Source organism: Hemitrygon akajei, chromosome 31, assembly GCF_048418815.1.
Source record: "Hemitrygon akajei chromosome 31, sHemAka1.3, whole genome shotgun sequence".
Taxonomy (NCBI): Eukaryota; Metazoa; Chordata; class Chondrichthyes; order Myliobatiformes; family Dasyatidae; genus Hemitrygon; species Hemitrygon akajei.
In genome coordinates this window covers 16338329-16362173 of record NC_133154.1, presented here as the reverse complement: position 1 = coordinate 16362173, position 23845 = coordinate 16338329, and the positions used below count along the sequence as shown (strand labels likewise).

The following is a 23845-nucleotide window of genomic DNA, read 5'->3' as shown; positions in this document are numbered from 1 at the left end:
CCATTTGTACAGCATGGGCAAACAGTGGCAGGAAAGTTGTATGTGAGATCTTTGTCAATGGATGATGGCTGAACTCCCTCCTTGGTAGGTAGCTCAGGATAGGAGTTTACAATGTCGTTCATTGACTATATGGTCTAGCTGAGTGGTGAAACGTTGGAGGGAACTAAAGAGGGAAAATTTTGCTGATGAATAGAAACTCAAGATTCTACAGATGCTGGACATCTTGGATGGCACACCCAAAATGCTGGAGGAACTTGGCAAATCAGGCAGTACCTCTGGAGGGGACTAAACACTTGTCGTTCAGTGCTGAGTCCCTTTATCAGGACTGAGATGTTGACTGTTTAGTCCCCTCCACAGATGCTGCCTGACTTGCAGAGTGTTGCAGCATTTTATGTGTATTACTGAATGGAGTTTGGTGTGCAACTTCGTGAATGATGAAACTGGGGATACATACAACTTCAAAGAAAACGCAGCTGTCTTTGTGGCAGCTGGAAAAGAATTTTTGAATTTGTCTTCTCAAAATTGCTTAGGGTATTCTTTTTTTTTTGCTGCTCCTAGTAGATAATTTTGGTTCGGATGGGTTGTGCACTCTGTGATGCACAACATATCAGAATTCTGTGGAACAGAGTGTCTTTGCTTAGTTTTCATTTTATAATCAGTCGTTTGATTGTCACATCTACTTATTCTTTCTTTGTATCAGGCAAGCAGAACTCGTCATCATTGTCTGGTATGATGACACCTCAGAAGAAATCAGCCCTTTCGGTCACATTCGGAGGCAGCAGTCAGTCCTCCTCTCCAGTGAAAATGCCAGATGCTGACCCAATCGACGTTGCAGCGCACTTGCAGCTTCTGGGAGAATCGCTGAGCCTCATCGGCCACCGACTGCAGGAAACTGAGGTGAGATGTGTGTGAAGTGATGGAAGAGATTAGAAAATCCATTGGTGAATAGCTGTGTAACAACTTAAGGAGCATAATAGGCAGCAAAGTTAATTTGAAATTTCATCTTTGATTTTCCACACCATGGCCTTGTGTTCCTTGTGCAAATTTTGAAGACTTCAATATCATCAAACATTGGTGTTTTGGAGTTGGAGCAGAAGTGTGTTTTGCAGCAGCAACCCATGACTATTCCAAAACTGTACCGACGTTATTCCCTTATTGATGTCTATTGGGAACAAGAACGGAACCTGAGGTCTTCCTGTTTTCCCCCTCACTGCTAGATATAGAAGGAGAAAGAAATAGAAGGGTGTGCTGGTTACTATGGAGGAAGCCCTTGTGAAGTTTAGCCCAAGTGGATCAAATGGCCTATTTCTGTGCTGTAAACAATTGTGTAATTGTTAAGTTTTTAACAACTACCGTCATCAAATTCTATTAACTGCGTTGCAATAAATTCTACATTCAATAGATAGGAAGCCCCCAGAAAGTAAGCACACATTCAGGGCTGACAGATTTGAGTTTTTAATTTATGGAGCACCTCATTATGGGCTTCATTTCTTTCTTTAAACATTAAGTCTATTCTGGAGAACAGAGGCCTTCCTTCTTTGGGGTGAGTATTGAAATGCAGGTAAGATTCTTAAAATAACAGCCTACTTTGTTTGCTGGTGCTGGTATAGAACATTATTCCCAGTTTCAACAGGGATGGAATTTAAAATATAAAAATACTATTATTCACAATTTAAATGTGTGTTATGGTTCTTGTCCTTGCTGTATACCCACATCAATATGCATCATAATTTATGTTCAAAAACGGAGCCACATCTGACTTAGCCCTCTTTCCAACAAGATCACAAGATAGCTGTGACCGAGTTCAAGGATGTTACTGCTAATTTAGTTTCATTGATGTCATGGCAAAGAGATTGTTCAGCTACAGTACAGATTAGAGATTACATCTAAGACCCTTTGTCCCATTGTTTTTGCAACTCATTTGTTATTAATTAAACCATGAGGAATTGTGTTTTACTTTAAAATCTAAAGATGTCTTAGGCTGTCGAGTACTTACTGAGTTTCTAAAATGGATAGTTGAAACTATTTTTCTCTTTCTTAGGGTATGGTGGCAGTGTCTGGGAGTCTCTCTGTCTTGCTGGATTCCATAATCTGTGCACTGGGTCCATTAACTTGCCTCACAGCACAGGTCGATCATCTTAATGGCTGTCCAAAAGAAATTCTTGTGAGTTTTTCTTCTTTCTCCTGCATTTTCCAAATGATATGCTAAAGGGTCCGAAACGTATTTCCCTCCCGCCAAGCTTCCTAATTTGCATGCAGAAATTCAAGTCAGTTAAGATTAGTGCCTCTCTGTTCTCGGATAAACCTAGAGAGTGGGAGACTGCCAAGTACATTGAAACTGTATGGCATTAACATCCAGTTTCATCTTTCCTGTTACATGGCATCAGTGGTGAAGGTCCTCAGTTCAGTGAGGAAATCAGTGAGCAGAGAACTGATTAGTTCAGAACTGAAAAAGAAGATTTAAAAGGGACGCTGGACATTTTAGTTGTTTTTATAGAGTAAGTAGGAAGATTTTTCCTTGATGGATTGACTAGTAAGCTGTGTGTACATATTTTGTATTTCCAAACAATACAGGAAGTGATTCAGCCGATCGAGTCCATGCCAACTTGCACCAATCCCATTTCCATCACAGAGTTCCACGCAATCATGTCTCTCACATGCCATCAACTCCACTCTGATTCTCCCAGCACCCACCTTTATTTGGGGGAGTTTGCAGTAGGCAATTAACTTCTGAACTACTTCTTGTGGAAGCCAGGGCACCAGGGAACTTGCACGTAAACACATTTGGGCATGATGAGAACATACGATGTCCGTGCACAGATAGTCCCAGAGGTGACGATCAAGCTTGGATTACTGGAGCTATGAGGCTCTAACTGCTGTGCCTGGTGCCCAAGGTAATTTCCAAATCAACCAGAAGGACCAAAGGGAAACTTTAATTCTGGCATGCATTGTGTGGGGAAAATTTCAGTGATTTTCCCCCTTGTCTTGTCAAAGTGAAGTGTAAGTTAAATTTTCCACTGGCTGGACTTGAACCTCACACAATAGAAAATGGTTATTGTAGTGGTGGAAAAATTTCAGTATTCATATTCAAAGATGAATTGAATATTTAATTGCAGAAGAAAAAGATTAGATGCTCTGTAAAGAATCTAGCTGAAGGAATTGGATACCTTTCCCGAAAGTGGCACAGTAGACCAAATGGTGATCTTTTGTGCAGCTTCATCTATGGGTATGTGCAGCTGTTGCTCAAGGTGTTGGGTGGCAAGCTGATAGACTGATGTCGATAATTTGTGATTTCCCCTTGTCGATGAGCAGTGGAGGATAAAGTTTCCCACTGGCTAGACTTGTACCACATACAGTAGAAAATGGTTATGGTGGTTGGACATTAATTTTTTCAGCCTCAGGGCATCACTAGAGAAGTTTCTTAGGCCCAAGAGAGAGAAACTGGAGAGAAACAATGTGACAGGTGAAACTGGGAGGGATGAGGGATGAAGTAAATAGCTGGGAAGTTGATTGTTGACTTTCATCAGTCAACTTCCCAGCTATTTACTTCAACTTTCCCCCTCCCGGTTTCACCCCTCCCCTCCTCCACCTTTTAAATCTACTCATCTTTTTTTCTCCAGTCCTGCTGAAGGGTCTTGGCCCGAAACGTCGACTGTACTTTTTCCCATAGATGCTGCCTGGCCTGCTGAGTTCTTCTAGCTTATTTTGTGTGTTACCTGGATTTCCAGTATCTGCAGATTCTCTCTTCATGAAATACTCTTTGTTTTTGCCTGTTAAATTTTATCTGCCATGTGTTTGTTCACTTTAGTAGCCTGTCACTAGGGAGTTCATGGAACTGATTAGTTCAGACCTGAAAAAGGAGATTTAAAAGGGACGCTGGACATTTTAGTTGTTTTTATAGAGTAAGTAGGAAAATCTTTCCTTGATGGATTGACTAGTAAGCTGTGTGTACATATTTTGTATTTCCAAACAATACAGGAAGTGATTCATGGAACTCCCTAATGGCATTGTCAGAATAATTCAATAGAAGATCAGCAACGATTCCAGAAGGTTTATCACCATATTTTCAATTGCAAATAGGGGTAGGGAGTAGTGGTGGGCAGGGTTCAGCATCGTCTTACCAGCAAAGTCCGTGATGGCTTTCCAGGCAATCCCAATTCCTCATTTATTTCCCTGAAGACTAGTAACTTCCTGCTGAGTCTTTTGCCATCCGCCTCGAAGGCTCTAGTTTGCTCCCCCAATCCCTACCTGGTGAGTTAGGGTTGGTAGCTCAGTTGGCTGTTGTAAATTGCCCTTGGCGTGTAGGTGGACGGCAAGACAATCAGTGGGAAGTTACTGAGCAAGTAGGAGAATGTGCAAACTCCACACAGACAACAAGACCTAGATGTTAAAACCAAACCTGGGTTGCTGGAACTGAGCCATACTACCTCCAGCCTCACTACTATTCAGTGGTTCTTAGAGAGCTAGAAAGCAATAAGTCACACCCGTCATAAATAGGACTGAGATCAATTTGCTCATTGTCTTTCATAATAGCTACAGCTTTGTTTTGTCTTCCATAATAACTACAGCTTTCTAATTGTATTGTTTTTATTCACCCAGGCTCTCACACTGGATAACATTGCTTATATCATGCCAGGACTTTGACCTTGAGAGATGTTTAGGACTGGATCAATAGCAGAAAACTGAATATATTGTAGATAAAGATTGTTCACTGCTGAATAGCATATTTGAATTGTACCCTTTCCTATAGTACTGTAATTATTGTCGAATGTTGTAAAAAGCCTGCTTTGAAATGGTCGAGACAATGCAAGCCCGGGAGACGTGCTGGAAAGAAGGTGCATTTCTTGAAGGGATCATTGGGTTTAACGTTGATCTACCAGGGATCACTGTTGCCAAATATGAACGCCAATGCTGGACCACCTTCTGCTGAATCATAATTGTTTCCACGGGTATGCGTCATTTTGTAAGTTTGTAATGTTAAATGTAAAAAAACCCTCCAATTCTGGAAAAGAAGAAAACATTGGAAACATTTAACAGGTTATTCACCAACTAAAAAACAAAGTAAGAGGGTGCTGTGATGAAAGGTCACAGCTAAAGTGCCAAGCCCACCTTTTGTTTCAGTTGATGAGCAACCTGTTGTGGATTTGCAGTATTTTGTATTTTATTTCATTATCTTATAGCACTGAAAATGCAGCTTCTCAATGGTTCCTGCTCATTCCTTGTGATAAATGGCCTTCAAATGGGCTCAGTTCAGCTGTCTTGAGGATATGTCCTCTGATAAAGTGCTCACTGTGAGCGCATTTAGCTGAGGAACATAATGTTTTGTGGAATTACTATTATCCATGGCTGATTTTACTACTTCAAAGTAATTCTAAAACCTGATTTGAGCAAGCTGAGTCCTGTATAATTGCGTCTGTCTATCTTGCGTTTAGTTGTGAATTCTTGCCTCCTCCGATCCTGTTCAACCTAACTAGAATGAAAACAGCAAATGATGGAATTACTCAGCAGGTCAGACATCTGTGGAGAGAGAAACACAGTTAACCATTTCAGATTAGGCAGACTTTGACTGGTACCTGGTTCTGAAGTGTCTCAACAGTGAATATCGTATTTGATCTAATCAAATCTTTAGCAGTTTGCAAATATACACTTCTCAGCTGGATCATTGGGTGGTGGTCAGGAGAGAGACTGTTGACCTTTTAGAGTATTCCATACTGCCTTTTGTGCCTATATAGCTCTCCAAAAGTGCTATCCAGTCATTCTGATTGCCTTGTCCTTTCGCATTGCCCATATCTTACCCCATCAAATTTTACTTTTCAAGCATTAAATACAGATCCTCAATCAGCTGAATTAAAAGAAAACTTTTAATATCTTGCCACTATTTTCTGTCTGTATTTACCAGTTGATGTTTCTTATGCTACTAGTGATTTATTTTCGTTTCACCTATAAAATTCAACTCTTCTGATCCAAGGAGGATAATTCAAAATTCTCAAGTTTTTCCATGTGCTAAAATACCACATTCAGGCTCCTATTCTATTAAATCTCTCTAAGGCATTTCTCCCCCTTCAACTGAAGGCCTCGTCATCACCCTTGTTTTTTTAAAAATTTCTGTGTGTGAACATTATAGCACATTAAAGAAGTGGCATTATAAATTGTATTTTCAGAATATGTTAGTAGCTCCAGTGATAAATAACCCATTTCACTAATTGGTGTTGTGTGCAGGACTAGGAGGTTCAGTGGGTTAAATGCTGTGGTGACAACATTCAGTATTTTATAAATTTTATGATATTTCTTAATTTAAAGTAGCTATATACTTTCCTTTCGGTTAGTCCTGAAGAAGGGTCTCGGCCTGAAACATCGACAGCACTTCTCCCTATAGATGCTGCCTAGCCTGCTGTGTTCTACCAGCATTTTGTGTGTGTTGTTGTTTGAATTTCCAGCACCTGCAGATTTCCTCGTATATACTTTTCTTGCTGTGATGCTCTGTATTGGAAGGAAAGTAATATTTTCTATTTTCTGTCCAATGTTCTTTGCTCCAAACTTTACTTTAGTGAGGTCAATATGTCTGAAACTTTTGTACAGCCTCTGTAGCCTATAAACAACTATATAAAAGTCAAACACGAGGAAATCTGCAGATGCTGGAAATTCAAACAACAACACACACAAAATGCTGGTGGAACACAGCAGGCCAGGCAGCATCTATAGGGAGAAGCGCTGTCGACGTTTCGGGCCGAGACCCTTCGTCAGGACTAACCGAAAGGAAAGACAGTAAGAGATTTGAATGTTAAAAGTCATTAACCTTCATCATGGAATTCATCCCATGTTGAAAAAGTTACACCCATTGAGAAATTGATACATTCAAAGCTCATGATTTTGTCCTTTGTAATAATTTAAAACATCAAAAATTGTGTTAAGCAGAAAAACAAGGTTGTCAAAGTGGCTGACAGGCTCTGAACTATTATAGTGATTAGTACCATTTGTAACAGTACTTAGTTATTTAATTTGTTTGCAAGCAACATGATTGTCCCACTGTAAAGTTTGATAGTTTCGCAGTATTTCCCTAATGGTTATATTATTTTAAAACTATCAGTTGTTTCCTGACCCAATGGAGGGAGTTGTACTTCGATAAGATCAGTTAAACAGACCACAAAAGACCACCAGGGTCAAATGTTAACTGAAGAATTGTTGGCTGAATCACTATCACTATTTTCTACCATATCTTCAGTTAATTCACATTTTAATGAGTGATTTAAAAAAAAAATTCTTGTAAGCCAATTTTTTTCATTTTCTCCCTCAATGCAACAAAATAGATGAATGTATGTGACTGTACGAATCTCCCTATATGAAATTGCTTGATTACTTGTGCTACAAGTTGATTAGTATAATCACTTGCTTCCTGGGAAACATTTTAAGGGATTAAATGCCATTCTCAATTCGAAGGTCTTTGATATTACTGTAAAATATCAAACTTTAATTCTAGAAATGTGGGAATACATCTGGCCTGAACATGCTTAGGCTCACCTAAAGAATAACTTTGAAAATAAAAGATAATCATCATTTAACCCACTGATAAGAATCTGAGTGGGTGGGGGTTGCTGTTCTAGCGTTGTGTTCTATTGGAGTTTATTTGCAAATACTCCTTCACATTTGGGATCAGAATTTAGGGCCCAGCTCAGATACAAACCTTTTTCTCTGGCTAGCTAAGATCAGATCACAGGGAAAGAAGAAATTTTGATAGATACTATCAGGCTAAATCAATAGAAGAGATTTTTCAGGTGAAATGTTTTGAAGCTGAGTAGGGAGATAATACTCCATATCTAAACTGGGAATTGTAACCTGCTGCTGAGTGATAGAAATCTACTTCTCTACTTAAAAAAAAACCCACACTGAAATAAAACTAAATATATAGCTTTCTATCAGCAGTCCTCACTACGCACATCTCCCCCAGAGGAAACCACATGATAACCATGGGTCAGTGAGATTTACTGAACTGATTTTATCTTCTGTTGACATACCGTTTGTGGTTTTAATTGGTCACATTGGTTTGTTTTCTGATACCACCATTGAACTGTAAGATCTGTTTATATTCAGAACAATTATCGAGTACTGTCCTCCTAATAAGTCAGGCATTTCTCTTTTAAAGGTTTATATATGTATGTTTATTGTATCTTTTTTAAAAAGAAAGCAAAGATTTAGAATATTTGTTGTTTTTACTTTGGGCTTTTATAAAAAGTTCTTCCTGGTCTTGATTTGCACACAGTAAACTGTAGCTGTACTGTATGCTATATAAATAGATCATGAGTTTTTGTATTCTTCAGTCTGGTTTTCGTTCTTACAGTAAATTGTACTCATTGTTGATATTATTGGTAATGGAAACATAGGAAACACATGGGTATATTAATACATTTGACTATTGGAAAATTGATCTATCCAAACTAACCAATTACACATTTATTAATGAACAGTCAGTGGCAAATAATATCAGTGATCATTTAAAAGATGTCAGTCCACAATTATACTGAAAACAATATACATCAGCCACTGGATATAAGACAGATATTAATGGGAAAGAAGTCTTATCAACACAAACAAAATGCTGGAGGAAATCAGTAGGCCAGGCAGCATCTATGGAAAACAGTAAACCGCCAACATTTTGGGCCGAGACCCGGTATCAGACCTCACGTAATTATGATAATGTTTTTCACATTTTCAGATGCACCTTTCAAGTATACCTTTCACTTTTTTGCGATAGATACCTGCATCAAGTTTGTTCCTGTAAATAGCTGTGCGGTAATGACCATTCATGCAAAGATAAGATTAATGACCCTTTCATTACCTCAATGACTCTTAATGGCCCTCATATTGCTAGGCCTTTAAACAGCTCAGAGCTTATGCTGGAAGACTAACCACCATGGAACAGAACTGAAGAAACCTCTTGGATGAGTGACAAAACATCTAGACAACACAGCAAGTCCAGTTGCCTTGTTTTATTACAGCTTGATATACAATGACTTGGATGATTAAAAACCTTCATAGACAGACCAGATGATATGATTTAGAAAAGTTGGGTGAGAAAATATATGCTCCAGGCAAGGATTAACTCCATGTTTCTTCAAATGAAAGCCCTGTCTGTTATCTCAAGTTGTCCTAAAAGAGTCTGTACTCCAGTACTCAAATCTTCTCATAGTACCAACCAACGTATCATTTGCCTGATGCAGGGCATTGTCTGCACTGCCTTGTCCAGCTCACACTTTCAGCAAGTTTGTATTTTAAAGCCCGATAATGAGTTTTAAGTATCTATGGGACAGAGGGGCTACCACCTTTGTTATTGAGAGGACAGAGGAAGACAGTAAATCATCAAATAAGAAAGAAACAAGGAAATGGGAAGAAACTTTAAACTGAAAAGAGGCAAAGCAAAATAGTAAAAAATCTAAAATTCAAAACTTTTGAAATTGATGTCTGAAGAAACAAGACTCAAGTAATTGATCATTGGGTCAAACAGTACAGAAACAGGCGCTTTGATCCACTAAGTGAACATTGACCATAGAAACTAATTTCATTTTTCTCATATTCCCATCAACTTCCCTGGATTCTGTCTCACAAGGGCCAATTAGCAATAGCCAGTTAACCTGCTAATCTACACATGGGAGGAAATCCACAGCTATTCAGGGAAGATGGAGACAAATTTTTGGAAAACTTACATAAACTACTCCCAGACAGAACCAATGGTCAGGATTGAATATGGTTTGCTGGAGATGTGAGGCAGCAAATCCACCAGCAGTGCTGCCTTAGTTGGATGTTGGCTTATTCCAACCTTGCTGCTGACTATAACCTGTGTCTTGGGTTATATTTTCTTTAATTTCTGCCTTGCGCTCAGTCTCATCTGGTCAACCTTGGAACAGCTCTTCATGGGTTTGGATAGAAAAATCGTTAAAGAAACCCTCCTCCTCAACACATTTAAGGAAAGCTGGAGTTTTCCATGATTCTGACAGGATAAGTTATTTGACTGACTTACTGATGGGGTAAAATGATGGAGGGAAAATTGCGAAATAAATACCAGAATGGTGCTAAATGGTATGCTTCGTATCTCTAAAGTACGTACTGTATGTCAGTATATTAAAACTGGTAGTAGGGGTTGATTTGTTCTGTTAATGATTCAAAAGTCAAAGATATTTAGTAAGGATTTAAAATTTTTTAAAGAGAAAATATTGGAGAGGTGAATCTTGAAATGATCCTTTTCTAAAATATAAATAGTTAATAAATAATTAAGCCAAAACATGACATGGCAAACTGCCTGATGGGAACAGATGCTTGAAATTCACATCAGATAATTACCCAGTGGTTGCCAATGTCTTACAATTTTTATCAAGCAGGTAATGCTAACACTGGTCAGTTTAGTGCAGTTGTTGGATTAGAATCTTAAGGAATGAAATGGCCATGTATGTGGATTAAAGAGAAAATACAATAGCCAGGATCACCAAGATAAATGCAATTGGAGTTTTAGAGTTGTAAATAAAATCAGTTGACAAGAATTGCACGTAGACTCTAGGAAAGATGTTGACAAGGTATTTAATGAGGAAATATTAAATCATAAAGTGAAATAATTCCAAACAGGATTTAGAATTGGAAAGCAAGAGGAAAACAAAAGATCAGAGCAGATTTTCAAGCTGCTCAGATGTGAATGACCTAAACTCCAATTTAGGCCATTCCTACTCCCTGTGCAGGATCAACAATTCACAACATCTGGAGGGAGTCCTCAAGATTATAAATATCAAGATAAGTGAAGATCAAAAATTGCAGATGTGGAAACTTGAATTAAAAACAAAATGCTGGAAATATTTAGCAGGCCCAGTGGCATCTAGAAGGGCAGAATCAGAGCCTCAGTATAAATATATTTTCTGTTTATTATCAAATAACCAGATTTTAATCGCTATGATCCAACATTAACAACAAAATAGCAAAGAAACCTTTTTACAGAACCAGCATAGGCTAGATGAGTTGAATGCCATCCTATATTAAAATTAAGACTGATGAAAGAATAATAGATACAAGCAAGAAAGTGGTGGTGGGGGGAGGTGAAGATACCATTGCAAGTGGAGTAGACTGAAAAACGTTTTTTGTACTTTTGCATGATTTAATATTTAGACAATTGATTAGGATTTTAATGGATTGCAAATATAATTGGCACTGATTAACTACCATGGACTTTAAGGTGTTAAAACGAGTAATCCTATCAGTTTGTCAAATCAAAATTGCACTGGTGGGACTGCAATAGTTAACTCATCCTGGCATCTCAGTCTTTCCATAGAATGTTATGGAATATACAGTACTCCACTTTCCTGGCTGAGTGCAACAATAACAATAAAAAAAAACTCTACCATCCAGAACAAAGTACCATGCTTTCTTTGCACTGCGACAGTACCATAACTATTAATTCCTTCCAGCTGTTTCATCCTGACCACATGAAAAATGCACTGCAGTTATTTTAGTAGCGTTATTCCGATGGCACCTCCCAATCCCACAGTACACCACAACCGAATTCGAGAGAAGCAGCCTTAAGTAAATCATGAACAAAACTTATTCCCTTTACCCAAGTAGATAATTTCCAATTTAATCCCTTTACTTTCTTTTAAAAAATGGTCGAAATCTAATGCAATATGATTAAAGCTTCAGAGTGATCTGAAACATTAACGTCATTTTTCTTTGCATAAATGCTGCCTGACCCTGAGTATTTCCAGCATTTTTATTCCCCTTCAAGATATTTTTTTCAACCAAAGCTGAAATAAAAAAAACAAATTCTCTTTCAATGCCCCCTTTGCTCTACCTCCTGTGTCAAATGATCTCTTCCTCTGCCACAAACCTTTAATTCATATCAACCATAAAGGTTTATGACGTGGTCATTTGAAAAATCCTTGTCCATCTGCCCAAAAAATATGGACGGTTCAGGATCACCCCGCTTTCCCCATTCTTGCTTTGGAGATTGCATTCAAGTAGTTTAAAAAAAAATAAAGGGACTTTCCTCCACAGATTCAATTCGTTAAGATTGCGAAGATACCTCCAGTTACCAGCTCCACCTGTTGCTCCCCTAAGGCGGCAGCAGGGGGCGCAGTATTACACACAACGCCCACCCTTCACCCCACGCCAAAACCCTGTTGCAGCCTTCAAAAGCTATGGGGCGTGACTAAAATGAAACGGAAAATATTATTTAAAAGTAGCGGATCCATTCCTTTACGGTCAGTATCGGCAATGTGCGTAGACATGAGGGATTAATTATTTTGGAAGATCTGATTTTGTTTCCCCTCTCGCGACGTTGAGCGCCCATGGGGCCTTGCGGCGGCGGTTAACTCACGTGACCCGGGTCAGCTGACAGCTGGTGCGTTCGCTCTCTCGCTCGGCAGTGATGGAGTTTCTCTACGGGAATCCCTTCAGCACCCAAGTCGGGCAGCGAGTTGGTAAGGAACGCAGTAGCGCACTAGCGTGAAGCAGTGTGGCGGGTTCTGTTGAAAACAGCAAAGCTGATTCACTTCAAACTCAATTTCAGAAGCTGTCAGTTGCATTGAGAAAGGATTTTGATGGCTAAACTTCGGGCCACAAATGATTGACAACAACGCAGGCCAATGGGACGGCAGTGTTTTGGTGTTAGCCAATGTGGCGTGCGATAGGCGGTGCTTTTAAAGTTGATTGAAGGTTCCGAATAAAGTGGGCGGACTTTTGAAGCTGTAGGTTTAGGGATCAGACTTAAAATGTTAAAATGCAAGAAACTGCAGATTGTGGAACTTGGGGACAGCAAACGGCTGTTGGAGGAACTCAGCAGGTCAGGCAGCATCTATGGAGGCGAATGGACAGTCAGTATTGGGGTTGAGATCTGTAAACAAAAGCACTACAGATGTTGCAAATCTGAACCGAAAGCCAGAACATTCGAGATGCTCAACCGGTCAGGCAGTTTATGTGGAGAGAGGAGAGCGAGAGCAGTTTCTTTTGGGTTGATGAACATTCAGATGAAAAGTCACCAAGCTGAAATGCTTTTCTGTTTCTAGAGGCTGCAAGACCTGAGTGTCAACAGTTCTCTGTTTTGCTAAAAATATTTATTTCAGGGATTCATTGAAGATTGTGCAATTAAAATACCCAGAGTTCTAATTTCATCATAGGCATAATGTCATTCAGTCTGAATACACTCAGTGACTCAGCATCCACTGATTTCTGGTCTGGAGAATACCAGTTTAAAACCCTTCTTAAAGGAAGAATTTCCTTGCTTCACCCCTTTTATCCTGACCCTGTGTCACATCAGTGGGAATATCTTCAAGGCTTCTACTCACTTGAATCCTCTCAGAATTCATTGTATCTTTTGTTTAGAGGTACAGTGCAGTAGAATGCCCTTCTGCCCCAATGAGCCTGTCTAACCCAATTACACCCAGGTGACCAATTAGCCTACTAGCCTAAACATCTTTGAATGTGGAAGGAAACCCATACGGAGAACGTACAAACTCCTTACAGGCAGTAGCGCAAATTGAACCCAGCTCGCTAGCGCTGTAATAGTGTTGTGCTGACCACTAAGCTGCTGTGCAGTCTTGACTGTTTTGAACCAATTCAGCTTTTATTCAGAAATCCCATGAGAGAGATTCTTCATGAGAGGTTGCCTTTGTTTCAGTGGCCAATCTAGTGAGCCTTCTTTGCATTTGGAGCTGTTGGAAGGTTGAACAACTGTGGCCCTGTAGTTCGGGGCAGGGGAGTGAACAGAAATATAGTTGGAATTGGGGATAGTATAGACAGGGGAATAGACACAATTCTCTGTCGCGAGGATCAGAGAGCCCCAAAGACTCTGTTGCCTTCCTGGTACTATGGTTTGGGACATCTCATCTGAGTTGTAGAGGATTTGGAATGGGAGGGGAAAGATTCCATTGTCATGGGCCCTGTGGATACCAACAATGTTGGAAGAATAAGGAAAGATGTTCCCCGGAGGGAATTTGAGCAGTTGCGGACTAAATTAAAATACAGGATCAAAAAGGCAATAACCTCTGGATTGTTACCCGAGTCATGTGCAAATTGGCACAGTAAGAGCAGAGAGCTAAATCTTGACTCAAAGATTGGTTGTAGGAGTAGTGGGTCTGAATTTGTAGATCGTTGGCACCGGTATTGGGGAAAGAGGGAGCGGTTCCGAACCAAACGGGGATCAGTATCCTGCAGAAGAGTACACCTTGGGCTGCGGATAGGGCTTTAAACTAAATAGCTCCAGGACGGCTAATGTTGTTCTGGAGCTACATTACTGCAAGAATAAGCACGCAGCGGTTCCTCATGTGTTAGCATGTCTGTCACCGAGCGGACACTGGAGCCTGGCCCTCATAGGAAGGGCTAGTTTCCAATGCAGCATGGACTTCAGTATGCCCGCTGCACCTTTGCTCTCTCCCTTACCGCCTCTGGTGTCTCCTCCCCTCGGCTGCAACGTGGCAAGAGGGCTTGATCCGTGCAACAACCAGTGCCATACAGTTCCCCCAACCGTCGGTGTTTCCAAGGAACCCGACTTGAGTATTCTACATGACTAATGTCCAACAGAGTCCTGTGTTCACACAAAAGATCATTTGCACCATTTGTTGGACTTTCCCTGGGTGGCTGTAGCAGCTGATGACACAGTATTCAACAAGCCCATTCTAGGAGGTCGACCTGCAGCACTTGCTGTTCTTAATTTCCAGCAGTGTCTTGCAATTAACAGAGGGATGTAAAGGATGAAAAGTGACACCATTGGTTGGACCCAGAGAGGCTGCTGTGACCATGCACACCTTTGTCTTACTGGAAACTGCAAGGGTAAAAAGACCCTGATGGTGTCCATACAGTAGCCTTGACGTGGGGTACAAATTACAATAGGGGATAGAAATGGCATCTAAAAAGGGCAATGTTACAATGGTCATGGAGGATTTCAGTATGCAGGTAGATTGGGAAAATCATGTTGATGCTGGATCCCGAGTGAAGGAATTTGTAGAGTGCATGTGAGATGGCTTTTTAGAGTGCTTGTGGTTGAGCCCACTTGGGGGAAAAAACAATTCTGGATTGTGCCTTGTGTAATGAACCCGTTTTGGTTAGGAAATCAGGAACTCTTACAAGAACCTTTAGTAGTTAATAATCATAATATGGTGGAATTCACTCTGTAGTTTGGGAGGGAGACACTTAAACTCTTGATGTATTGGTATTATAGTGGAGTAAAGGATTCTTCAGAAGCATGAGAGAGGAGCTGGTCAGTTGATTGGAAGGGGACACTGGTGGAGATTGCAGAAGAGCAGCGATGGCTGTTGTTTCTGGGAGTAATTTGGAAGACACAGAATTAGATCATCGCAAAGAAGTATTTTAAGGGGAGAATGAGGCAATTGTGGCTGACGGGAAGTCAAAGACAGGAAAAAAGCAAAAGAGAAGGCGTACAATACAGCAATAATTAGTGGGAAGCTAGAGGATTGGAAAACTTTTTAAAACCAACAGAAAAGAATAAAAGATGAAATATGAAGGTAAGCTAGCTAATATAAAGGAGGGTTCCAAGCATACTTTAGAGAAGGAAGATTGACATGAGACTGCTAGAAAATGTTGCTGGGGAGGTAGCAATGGAGGCCAAAGAAACGTCCAACAAACTGATTGAACATTGTGCAATCTTTACTGCGGAAGACATCAGCAGCTTGCCAGAAATTCGAGTGTTGGGGCAGAAGCGAGTGTAGTCACTATTACTAAGGAGAAGGTACTTGAGAAGCTGATGACATTAGGTCATTTAAAGAAAATAGCTCACTTTTATGTAAGTTCATCTTATATCCTGAAAAAGAACTAAACTGGGAAATTAAAGAAAGAACCGAAGGTAAAGAAGTTTCAGTGTTAGAGATAAAAAGTAAAATATCATCAGCATATAATGAAATTTTATGAGTCGTACCTTCCCTTAGTATACCAGAAATGTCCTTAGATTCTCGAAATGCTATTGCTAAGGGTTCTATAGCTAAAGCAAAAAGTAAAGGACTAAGAGGGCAACCTTGTCTCGTTCCCCGCTGTAATTTAAAGGGCTTAGAAATTTGAGAGTTAGTAATAACCTGAGCGGTAAGAGACAAGTAAATTAATTTAACCCAACAAATAAAATTAGGCCCAAAATTAAACTTTTCTAAGGTCTTAAAAAAATAATTCCACTCAATCCTATCAAAGGCTTTTTCTGCATCTAAGGATAATATACACTCTGATATTTTTTTGGATGGTGAATATATCACATTCAATAACTGACAAGTCTTCGAGCTAAGATTTTGGATAAGATTTTTGCATCAACATTTAATAGAGAGATCAGGCTGTATGAAGAACATTCAGCTGGGTTTTTTTTTAAGAATAAGAGAAATAAAAGCTTCATAAAAAGATTGAGGGAGTTTACCTGATTTAAAGGACTCTGATAAAACAGAGGATAAATAAGGTGTAAGTAACGTAGTGAAAGTTATATAAAACTCCCCAGGAAAGCCATCAGGTCCTGGGGTCTTACAAGAATGTAAAGCACGTATAGGCTCAGCCACTTCTTCATTGGAAATAGGCTGATCTAACTGTGTTAGGCTGTCAGCAGACAATGTAGGAATGTTGATATTACTGGAAAAAAGCATTCATATAGGTATCATCTAAAGAAGAGTCAGACTGATACAACTTAAGGTAAAAGTCTTTGAATACGTTGTTAATTTCAGAATGGTCAGATATCTTAGTACCATTACCTTTAAAAATTTCTGTGATTTGACAATTAACTGTAAAAGATTTTAAGCGATTGGCTAATAAACTACCTGTTCTATCCCCGTGAATGTAAAATTGAGTTTTATCTCTCAACAGCTGTCGTTCAATTGGGTAAGTCAGCAGAAGATTATACTTGGATTGGATTTCAATACGCTTATTATATATAGTTGGATCTGGAGATAGGTCATACTTTCGATCAAGATCTTTTAATATCGCTGCTAGGTCAGACCTTTCTTTATCAGCATGTACAAAATATTGGCTGACTGGTAGAAGACAAAGAGTAGGAATAAAACTGACCTTTTTGGCTGCCAGTGATTCCACAGGGGTTGGTGTTGGGACCATTTCTTTTCACATTAAATGTCAGTGATTTGGATGAAGGAATTGATGGCTTTGTGACCAAGTTTGCAGAGATGCACACAGATAGGTGGAGATTGAGGAAGCAGGAAATCTGCAAAAAGACTTGGACAGATAAGGAGAACAGGCAAAGAAGAAGCAGATGGAATACAGCGTAGGGAAGTGTGTGTGCATGCACATTGGTAGAAAAAAAATATAGGCGTAGACTATTTTCTGAATGGGGAATGAATTCAAAAATCAGGTGCAAAGGGACTTTGGAGTATTTCCAAAAAGTTAACTTGCAGTTTGAGTTGGTGGTAAGGAAGTGAAATGCAATGTTGGCATTCAGTTGAGAGGACTAGAATATTAAAGTACGGATGTGATGCTGAGGCTTTCTGAGGAATTGTTCACGGCATTGGGAGTATTGTCAGCAGTTTTGGGCCCCATATCAAGGAAATGATGTGCTGGTGTGTGAATGGGTCCATTGGAAGTTCACAGGAATGAAAGGGTTACCATACGAAGAGCGTTGGAAGGCTCTGGGCCTGTATTCATTGGAGCTTTTTAAAAAAAAAGAGAAGTGATCTCATTGAAACCTACCAAGTATTGAAAAGCTTAGATAGAGTGGACATGGAGATGATACTTTTAATCGTGGCAGAGTCTATAAGACCAGAGGGCACAGCCTCGAAGAGAACATCTCTTTAGAACTAAAATGAGGGTGAATTTTTTTCTAGCCAGAGGGTGCTGATACGGGGAGAAGGCAAGAAGAAGGAAAAGAGAAAGATTAGCTTACTTGTCACATGTATATTGAAACATACAGTGAAATACGTCGTTTTGCATCAAATCAAATCAGTGAGGATTGTGCCTGCAAGACTTGCCAATGAAGCCCGCAACTTACTAACCCTAAATCATACCTCTTTTGAATGTGGGAGCAAACCAGGGCGCACAGAAAACCCCACATGGTCATGGGGAGAGTGTACAAACTCCTTACAGGCAGTGGCGGGACTCCAATCTTTCAGCCGGTGTTGTAAAGCATGTTGCTAACTGTTATGCAATGAAACAGCCATGATTAAATGACAGAGGAGACTTGGAAGAACCTAATGGCCTCATTCTGCTCAAATGGTCAGTGGTTCCGAGGCAAATCTTAAGATGGACAACATTGAATACTCTATCCTGACAAAGGGTCTCGGCCCGAAACGTCGACATCGCTTCTCCCTATAGATGCTGCCTAGCCTGCTGTGTTCTACCAGCATTTTGTGTGTGTTGTTGTTTGAATTTCCAGCATCTGCAGATTTCCTCGTGTTTGAATACTCTAAATACATTCTCATTAAACCTGTGTCTGCTTGTCATACAGGTTCAATTACTGCTGTCCTCTTGTAGTGAAAGCTAGCATTCCATCTGCCTTAAGTAATTCCTGTATCAGCTCAGTTTTGATGTTTTTGTCTATTTGCTTTTTGTTTGGCTGCCAAATGTTTAACATTTCTAAATGTTCTGAGATTGTGGAAATCTCAATTTCCACTTTGTTTCCTTAACCTTTCCCCCCAAAAGTGCTCTGATTCATTGCTCCTTCACTAGAAGGTAAGCGCCTCAACATCAAAGTTTAGTTTATTGTCATATGCACCAGTACATGTACGCATAGGTGTCTATGAAGGAAATTATGATTTGCAGCATGAACGTCTCTCAGGCTTTTAAGGAGATGAGAAAACACTGCCTTTTATTTAGCTCATAAACATGAGAAAGTCAGCAGGTGCTTGAAATCCAAAGCAGCACACTCAAAATGCTAAAGGAACTCAGCAGAACAGGCAGCATCTATGAAAATGAATAAATAGACTGTTTATTCATTTCCATAAATGCTGCCCGGCCTGCTGCGTTCCTCCAGCGTTCTGTGGGTTGCTTTCCATTTTATTATTGGGAAGCGAAACTTCATTCTGCACTTTATATACTTAATTGAACCAAGCAATGCTTATTCATTCCTGAATGTTTGAATGATCTCCCTTGAAGAGTTGCAGGCATTGTGTGGGGAAGGCAAAGAAGCATTACGATAGACCAGGACCTTGTGCAGGATCAAATGACCCTCCTCCATCTTCAGTCAGAATTGCAGTGAGGCATGCTGATTTATAAAAATTAGGATTGGGAATGGGACTAATTAGTACCGGTCCTCCATTCAGTAAGACTATGGCTGATCCAACAGCCACCTTCCAGTTTCTCCTCATATCCTTCAGTTTAAATGCTTGTCAGTCTCTGCCTTGAATGTGCTCAGTGACTCTTGCTTCCACTACGATGTGAATTCGAGCATTTCAAAAATTCTCATCCCTTTGAGACGAGAAATTCCTCCCTGTCTAACATAGACAACTACATATTTTAAAACTATGCTGCCACCAGAGAAAGCAATTTTCTATCTTCCTCTTTGGCCATCCCCTCAGAATCTAAAGCATCAATAAAATCATATCTTGTTCAAAGTAAATTTATTATCAAAAGTATGTATACTGTGTACAACCTTGAGATTCATCTTACAAGTAGCCTCAGAACAGAAACACAATAGAACCCATTAAAAAAAAAACCCACATGCAAAGCCCATTAAACACCCTCTATATTGGGGGGGGGGGGGTAGAACAAATGTGAACAATAAAGAGAGTAAAGAAGTAACACAGAATTTTAACTGCAGTCCCTGAAAATGAATGCACAGCCACAGAGCCAGTTCATGGCTGAGGTGAGTGTCGATGGTTGCAGGCAACAGTTGCAGAGCTGGTTCAGTGCTGAAGTGCCTTGATCAAATAGTGCAAATATTTTTTTAAAAAGTAACAAAAAACACGTGGAATATGAGCCTGTATACTCTTGAGTGAGTGCCCAACCCACACAACCTTTCATCATGCATCAACCTCCTGATCCAGAAATGATTCCAGTTGACCTACACAATGCGTGCAATGCGAGTATAGCCCGAAATATTGGGGGCCAAAGCTGTACGATGCTCTGCTGCTTATGCATCACTCCATGTAGAATTGTTGAAGCAAATCGTAGCAACTCCTGCTTGAGTGGTTGTCTCAGCAAGATCAGAAATCTGGCTTTGCTATGGCTATCGCTCTCATGGATTCTGTTTGCCAATTTTCATTTTCTTTTCAGCACGCGTTACCTGACGCTTACACAGATGATTTTATTTTATTTATTATTTCTATTTCGTGATACAGTGCGGAGTAGGCACTTCCGGTCCTTTGAGCCATTCTGTCCCAGCAACCCCTGAGAGACCCGAATACCCTGTAATCTAAGCACGGGACAATTTACAATGGCCAGTTAATCTACCCGGGACATCTTTGGAGTGTGGGAGGAAACCAGAGGACCCAGAGGAAATCCACACTTTCCACAGAGACTTCTTACGGAATGGCACTGGAATTAAACTTTGAACTCCAGAATGTCCTGAGCTGTAATAGCGTGGTGCTATGATGTGGCTTCATCGTTCAGAAAACGGTGATTATGGATGGTTTTCTGGGAATGCAACCACCCCAACCTGTTGAAATTTGTGATGTTGTGGGTGTTGATTATCATTTCACATGAGACTGGTTTTCAGTAATAATTTTAAAAAGTCCTCCAAATAGTGGAAATCTGAAAATGGAGAATATCCTCAGTCGGGCAGTGTCTGTACAAGGAAGTAGTAACTACTTTTATACAGAGATGTTGCTGCAGTTTTGGCATTTGCACAGTTCACGGCATTTTAAGTTAAAATCTGTGTAAATATTCTGTAGCACCTAAGGTGTGCAAAAGAAAACTGTGTCACGCTCGATCACTTTTCTCAAGTCCCTGAAGGGAAGGGCCAATTAAAGTCCAGCAGGTGACAGTTGGATGTAAGGACATTGACATTGAACCCAGCTCCCAATGCTTGCGGGAGTACATTCCAAACAGAACAGTTGTTACATTGTTATATTCAGCAGCTCACTGAGGTCCTGATTGTGCTGCTACCAGGCTGAACTATCGATAGCTAACTCAGGACAGCCTACTGTGAACCATGTTCCCACGAATTCGGAACGACCAGTGTGTGCAAAAATCTTGTGCAGTTTTTTGCCCAGTGGCAACAACGTGCACACTGCATTTTATATACAGAGGTATTCATTTTAACAGCGAGCAAAACACTGTCAATAAGAACTTTGATCTCCTCTGAGTTTGATCAGTTTTGCTCTCGTTCATCTGCACTCTGTCAAAACATAAGTAGTAAACCTGTAGCAGGTAATGAAGGATTTTCTTGCCAGAGCTTTTCCTTGCTAAATGACGCTTTAAAAAAATCAAGTTTCCAAATATCACTCCACTTCTTTCCACTTGCAAATTCTCCAGCAACTCTTGCATTGCGACAATACACGCGGGTAGCACCAGTTTCTGGATTGTACATAAATATTTCTCGTGGCTGTAGATTCCTGACCTCATGAGCTTTCTGTGTAGGAGTTTCTACTGTTTCGTTAAACCATTCCACTTTAAATGAACTAGCAGTTCTTTTGCGCTCAATGCCCTTTTGCTTCTTTGGAATTCGACATAAGGAATCAATAATTTCTTTATTAAAAACAGCATAAATACACTAGTTCTAAAATCTGCAGACAAATCATCGCAAACTCCACGTTGTCAACACCAGAAACCGGAAATGTGATTGTGTGCAATCGTGAAATATACTTATGAGTATATTTCAATGAGTTAGACGTGCAGTTTAGATTCCTTTGTGTGCTAGTAGCAAAAGATGTGTGTGTGCACACACACCTTAGAGGGAACGTTGACTATGACCCTGCCTTGTTTGGAATGATGTGTGCATTTAGAATAGCTTAATGTGCAGCCCTAGGAATTGATGCTGTACTATTGTAATGTAGTTATTCTGAGCCACTAGTCATCAAATAATGTATCCTTTATCAGCTAATGAGCTATGCTGACAAGCTGTGAATTGCAGTGAACAGTGTAGTTTATGGTTTATTTAACACAGCAGGAACCTTCTGGAAAAGTCTCTTCCAACCACAATGCACAGAGCAAATGCCCAACTGCAGCAACCCTTCCAAATTACAAAATGTTATTTCTTCGGCACTGTTTGGTGAACGAAGGTTTTCTTTATATAATAAGTGTATTCAGAATCAGGTTCAATATCACTGGCATATGTTGTGAAATTTGTTAACTTTGTGGCAGCAGTAAAATGCAGTACATAATAATATGAAAAAAATTGAATTACGGTACATGATAATATAGAAAAAACCAAATTACAGTATGCATGTGTGTGTGTGTATATATATATATGTATATAATACTACACACACACACATTTAACTATAAATTACTAGTGCAGAAGTAGAAATTTAAAAAAAGTAGTGAGGTAGTGTTTGTGGGTTCATTGTCCATTCAGAAATCGGACGGCAGAGGAGAAGAAGCTGTTCTTGAATCATGAATCGTTTAATCGTTGAGTGTATGCCTTCAGACTTCTTTACCGCTTTCCTGATGAGAACAAGGCATGACCTAGGTGATGGAGGTCCTTAATAATGGATGCTGCCTTTTTGAGGCATTCCTTCTTGAAGATGCCCTGGATACTGTAGAGCCTAGTGCCCATGATCGGGCTGACTAATTTTACAACTTGCTGCAGCTTATTTCGATCCTTTGCAGTAGCACCCCACCCCCCAACCTCCATACCCGAAGGTGAGGCAGCCAGTTAGAATGCTCTCCGTGGTACATCTGTAGAAATTACACGGTACATCTGAATGAACAATTCCAGTCAGCAGTGCAATCTTCGGGTGTGACTGATGGTGGAAATTACTAAAGCACGTCCTTTGCAGTTGGGAAATATGGTGTCACTGTTAATGAGCTATAGGCTCTTGAGTCAATGTGTCAATTAAAAATTCATTATGGGTCTCCAGACAGCTTGTTTTAGTTATTTATTTTATTGTAGGGCCTTGTTGTGTGAAAGTAAACCGAGATAGTATAATCTGATATAAAAATGTACAAAGGTGAAGTTCATTTGTATATGTTCATGGCACAGAAGGAGACCATTTACCTATCTTTGAGAAGGCTGTCCAACTAAATTTTTCCCCTCCTCTTTTCCATAGCACTGCATTTTCCCCCATGCTACCTGTAATACAGGTTCCTAACGTGTTTTTTTAAAAACTAGATGTACTGCACAGTCTAGTGTACCAGATGAGCTTGTTCAGCAGAAATTAATATTTTACAGTCAGTAAATTTTGCTTGATCATTTTATTAGCTATTTCACAAGACTGTTGAGATAAGTTACTATTCAAGTGGGTAATTTTAAACGAGGTTGCTATGTCCTTCTAACAAGGCTACAGAGATTTATAGTAAACAACCCTGATTGCTCATTGGTTTAACTTTCAGATTTTGATATTTGATGGATTTGTAATTTGACTTTCCTGGAGTAAACCAAGGTTCTTTTACTTCAGCTTGAAAATCATTTGTGACTTCTGTTTTGGGGAAAAATTGCTAGACTCCTGCTGATTTGATTCTGCGCTGCAGTCCTTCGGATGTGAACTACTTGTAACCCAGATGGTTCGCAAATTAGAAATGTTGTAAATAGAGTTCCCAGGCAGCAGCTGGCAAACCCATTCCACTACTCTCCAAACAAATGTGTGGACTGTACCTACTCCCCATTATTTGTGTACTTGGAATCAGTCCCCCAGGTTTTTGTTAAGAAATCAAAATGCTCTTTGTTCCATCAAGTCAGTATATTTATGGGAACAGACCTCTTCAAGTATGACTATTCTAATTTACACATACCAAATATAAACAAATTAACACTGAAAAATTAATTGTCATTTCTTTTTACTTAGGGACA

General features: G+C 39.8%; 2 protein-coding genes across 7 annotated transcripts in view; both read left to right on the top strand.

The window, feature by feature from the left end:
- The window catches only part of hmgxb4a (HMG box domain containing 4a), a 58294-nt gene extending 53276 nt beyond the window's left edge, over positions 1 to 5018 (top strand). For all 3 annotated transcript variants that reach the window (XM_073033542.1, XM_073033541.1, XM_073033540.1), the window contains 3 exons: positions 701 to 897; positions 2042 to 2164; positions 4600 to 5018. In XM_073033542.1, coding sequence (XP_072889643.1) covers positions 701 to 897; positions 2042 to 2164; positions 4600 to 4644 — 365 coding nt within the window. In that variant the 3' untranslated portion in view covers positions 4645 to 5018. The remainder of the gene's footprint in view (positions 1 to 700; positions 898 to 2041; positions 2165 to 4599) is intronic.
- Positions 5019 to 12322: 7304 nt separating this feature from the next.
- Positions 12323 to 23845, top strand: part of tom1 (target of myb1 membrane trafficking protein) — a 101986-nt gene continuing 90463 nt past the window's right edge. For 3 of the 4 annotated variants that reach the window (XM_073033990.1, XM_073033987.1, XM_073033985.1), the window contains exon 1: positions 12323 to 12449. In XM_073033990.1, the coding sequence (XP_072890091.1) occupies positions 12398 to 12449 (52 nt within the window). In that variant the 5' untranslated portion in view covers positions 12323 to 12397. The remainder of the gene's footprint in view (positions 12450 to 23845) is intronic. The other variant, XM_073033989.1, reaches the window with a different exon arrangement.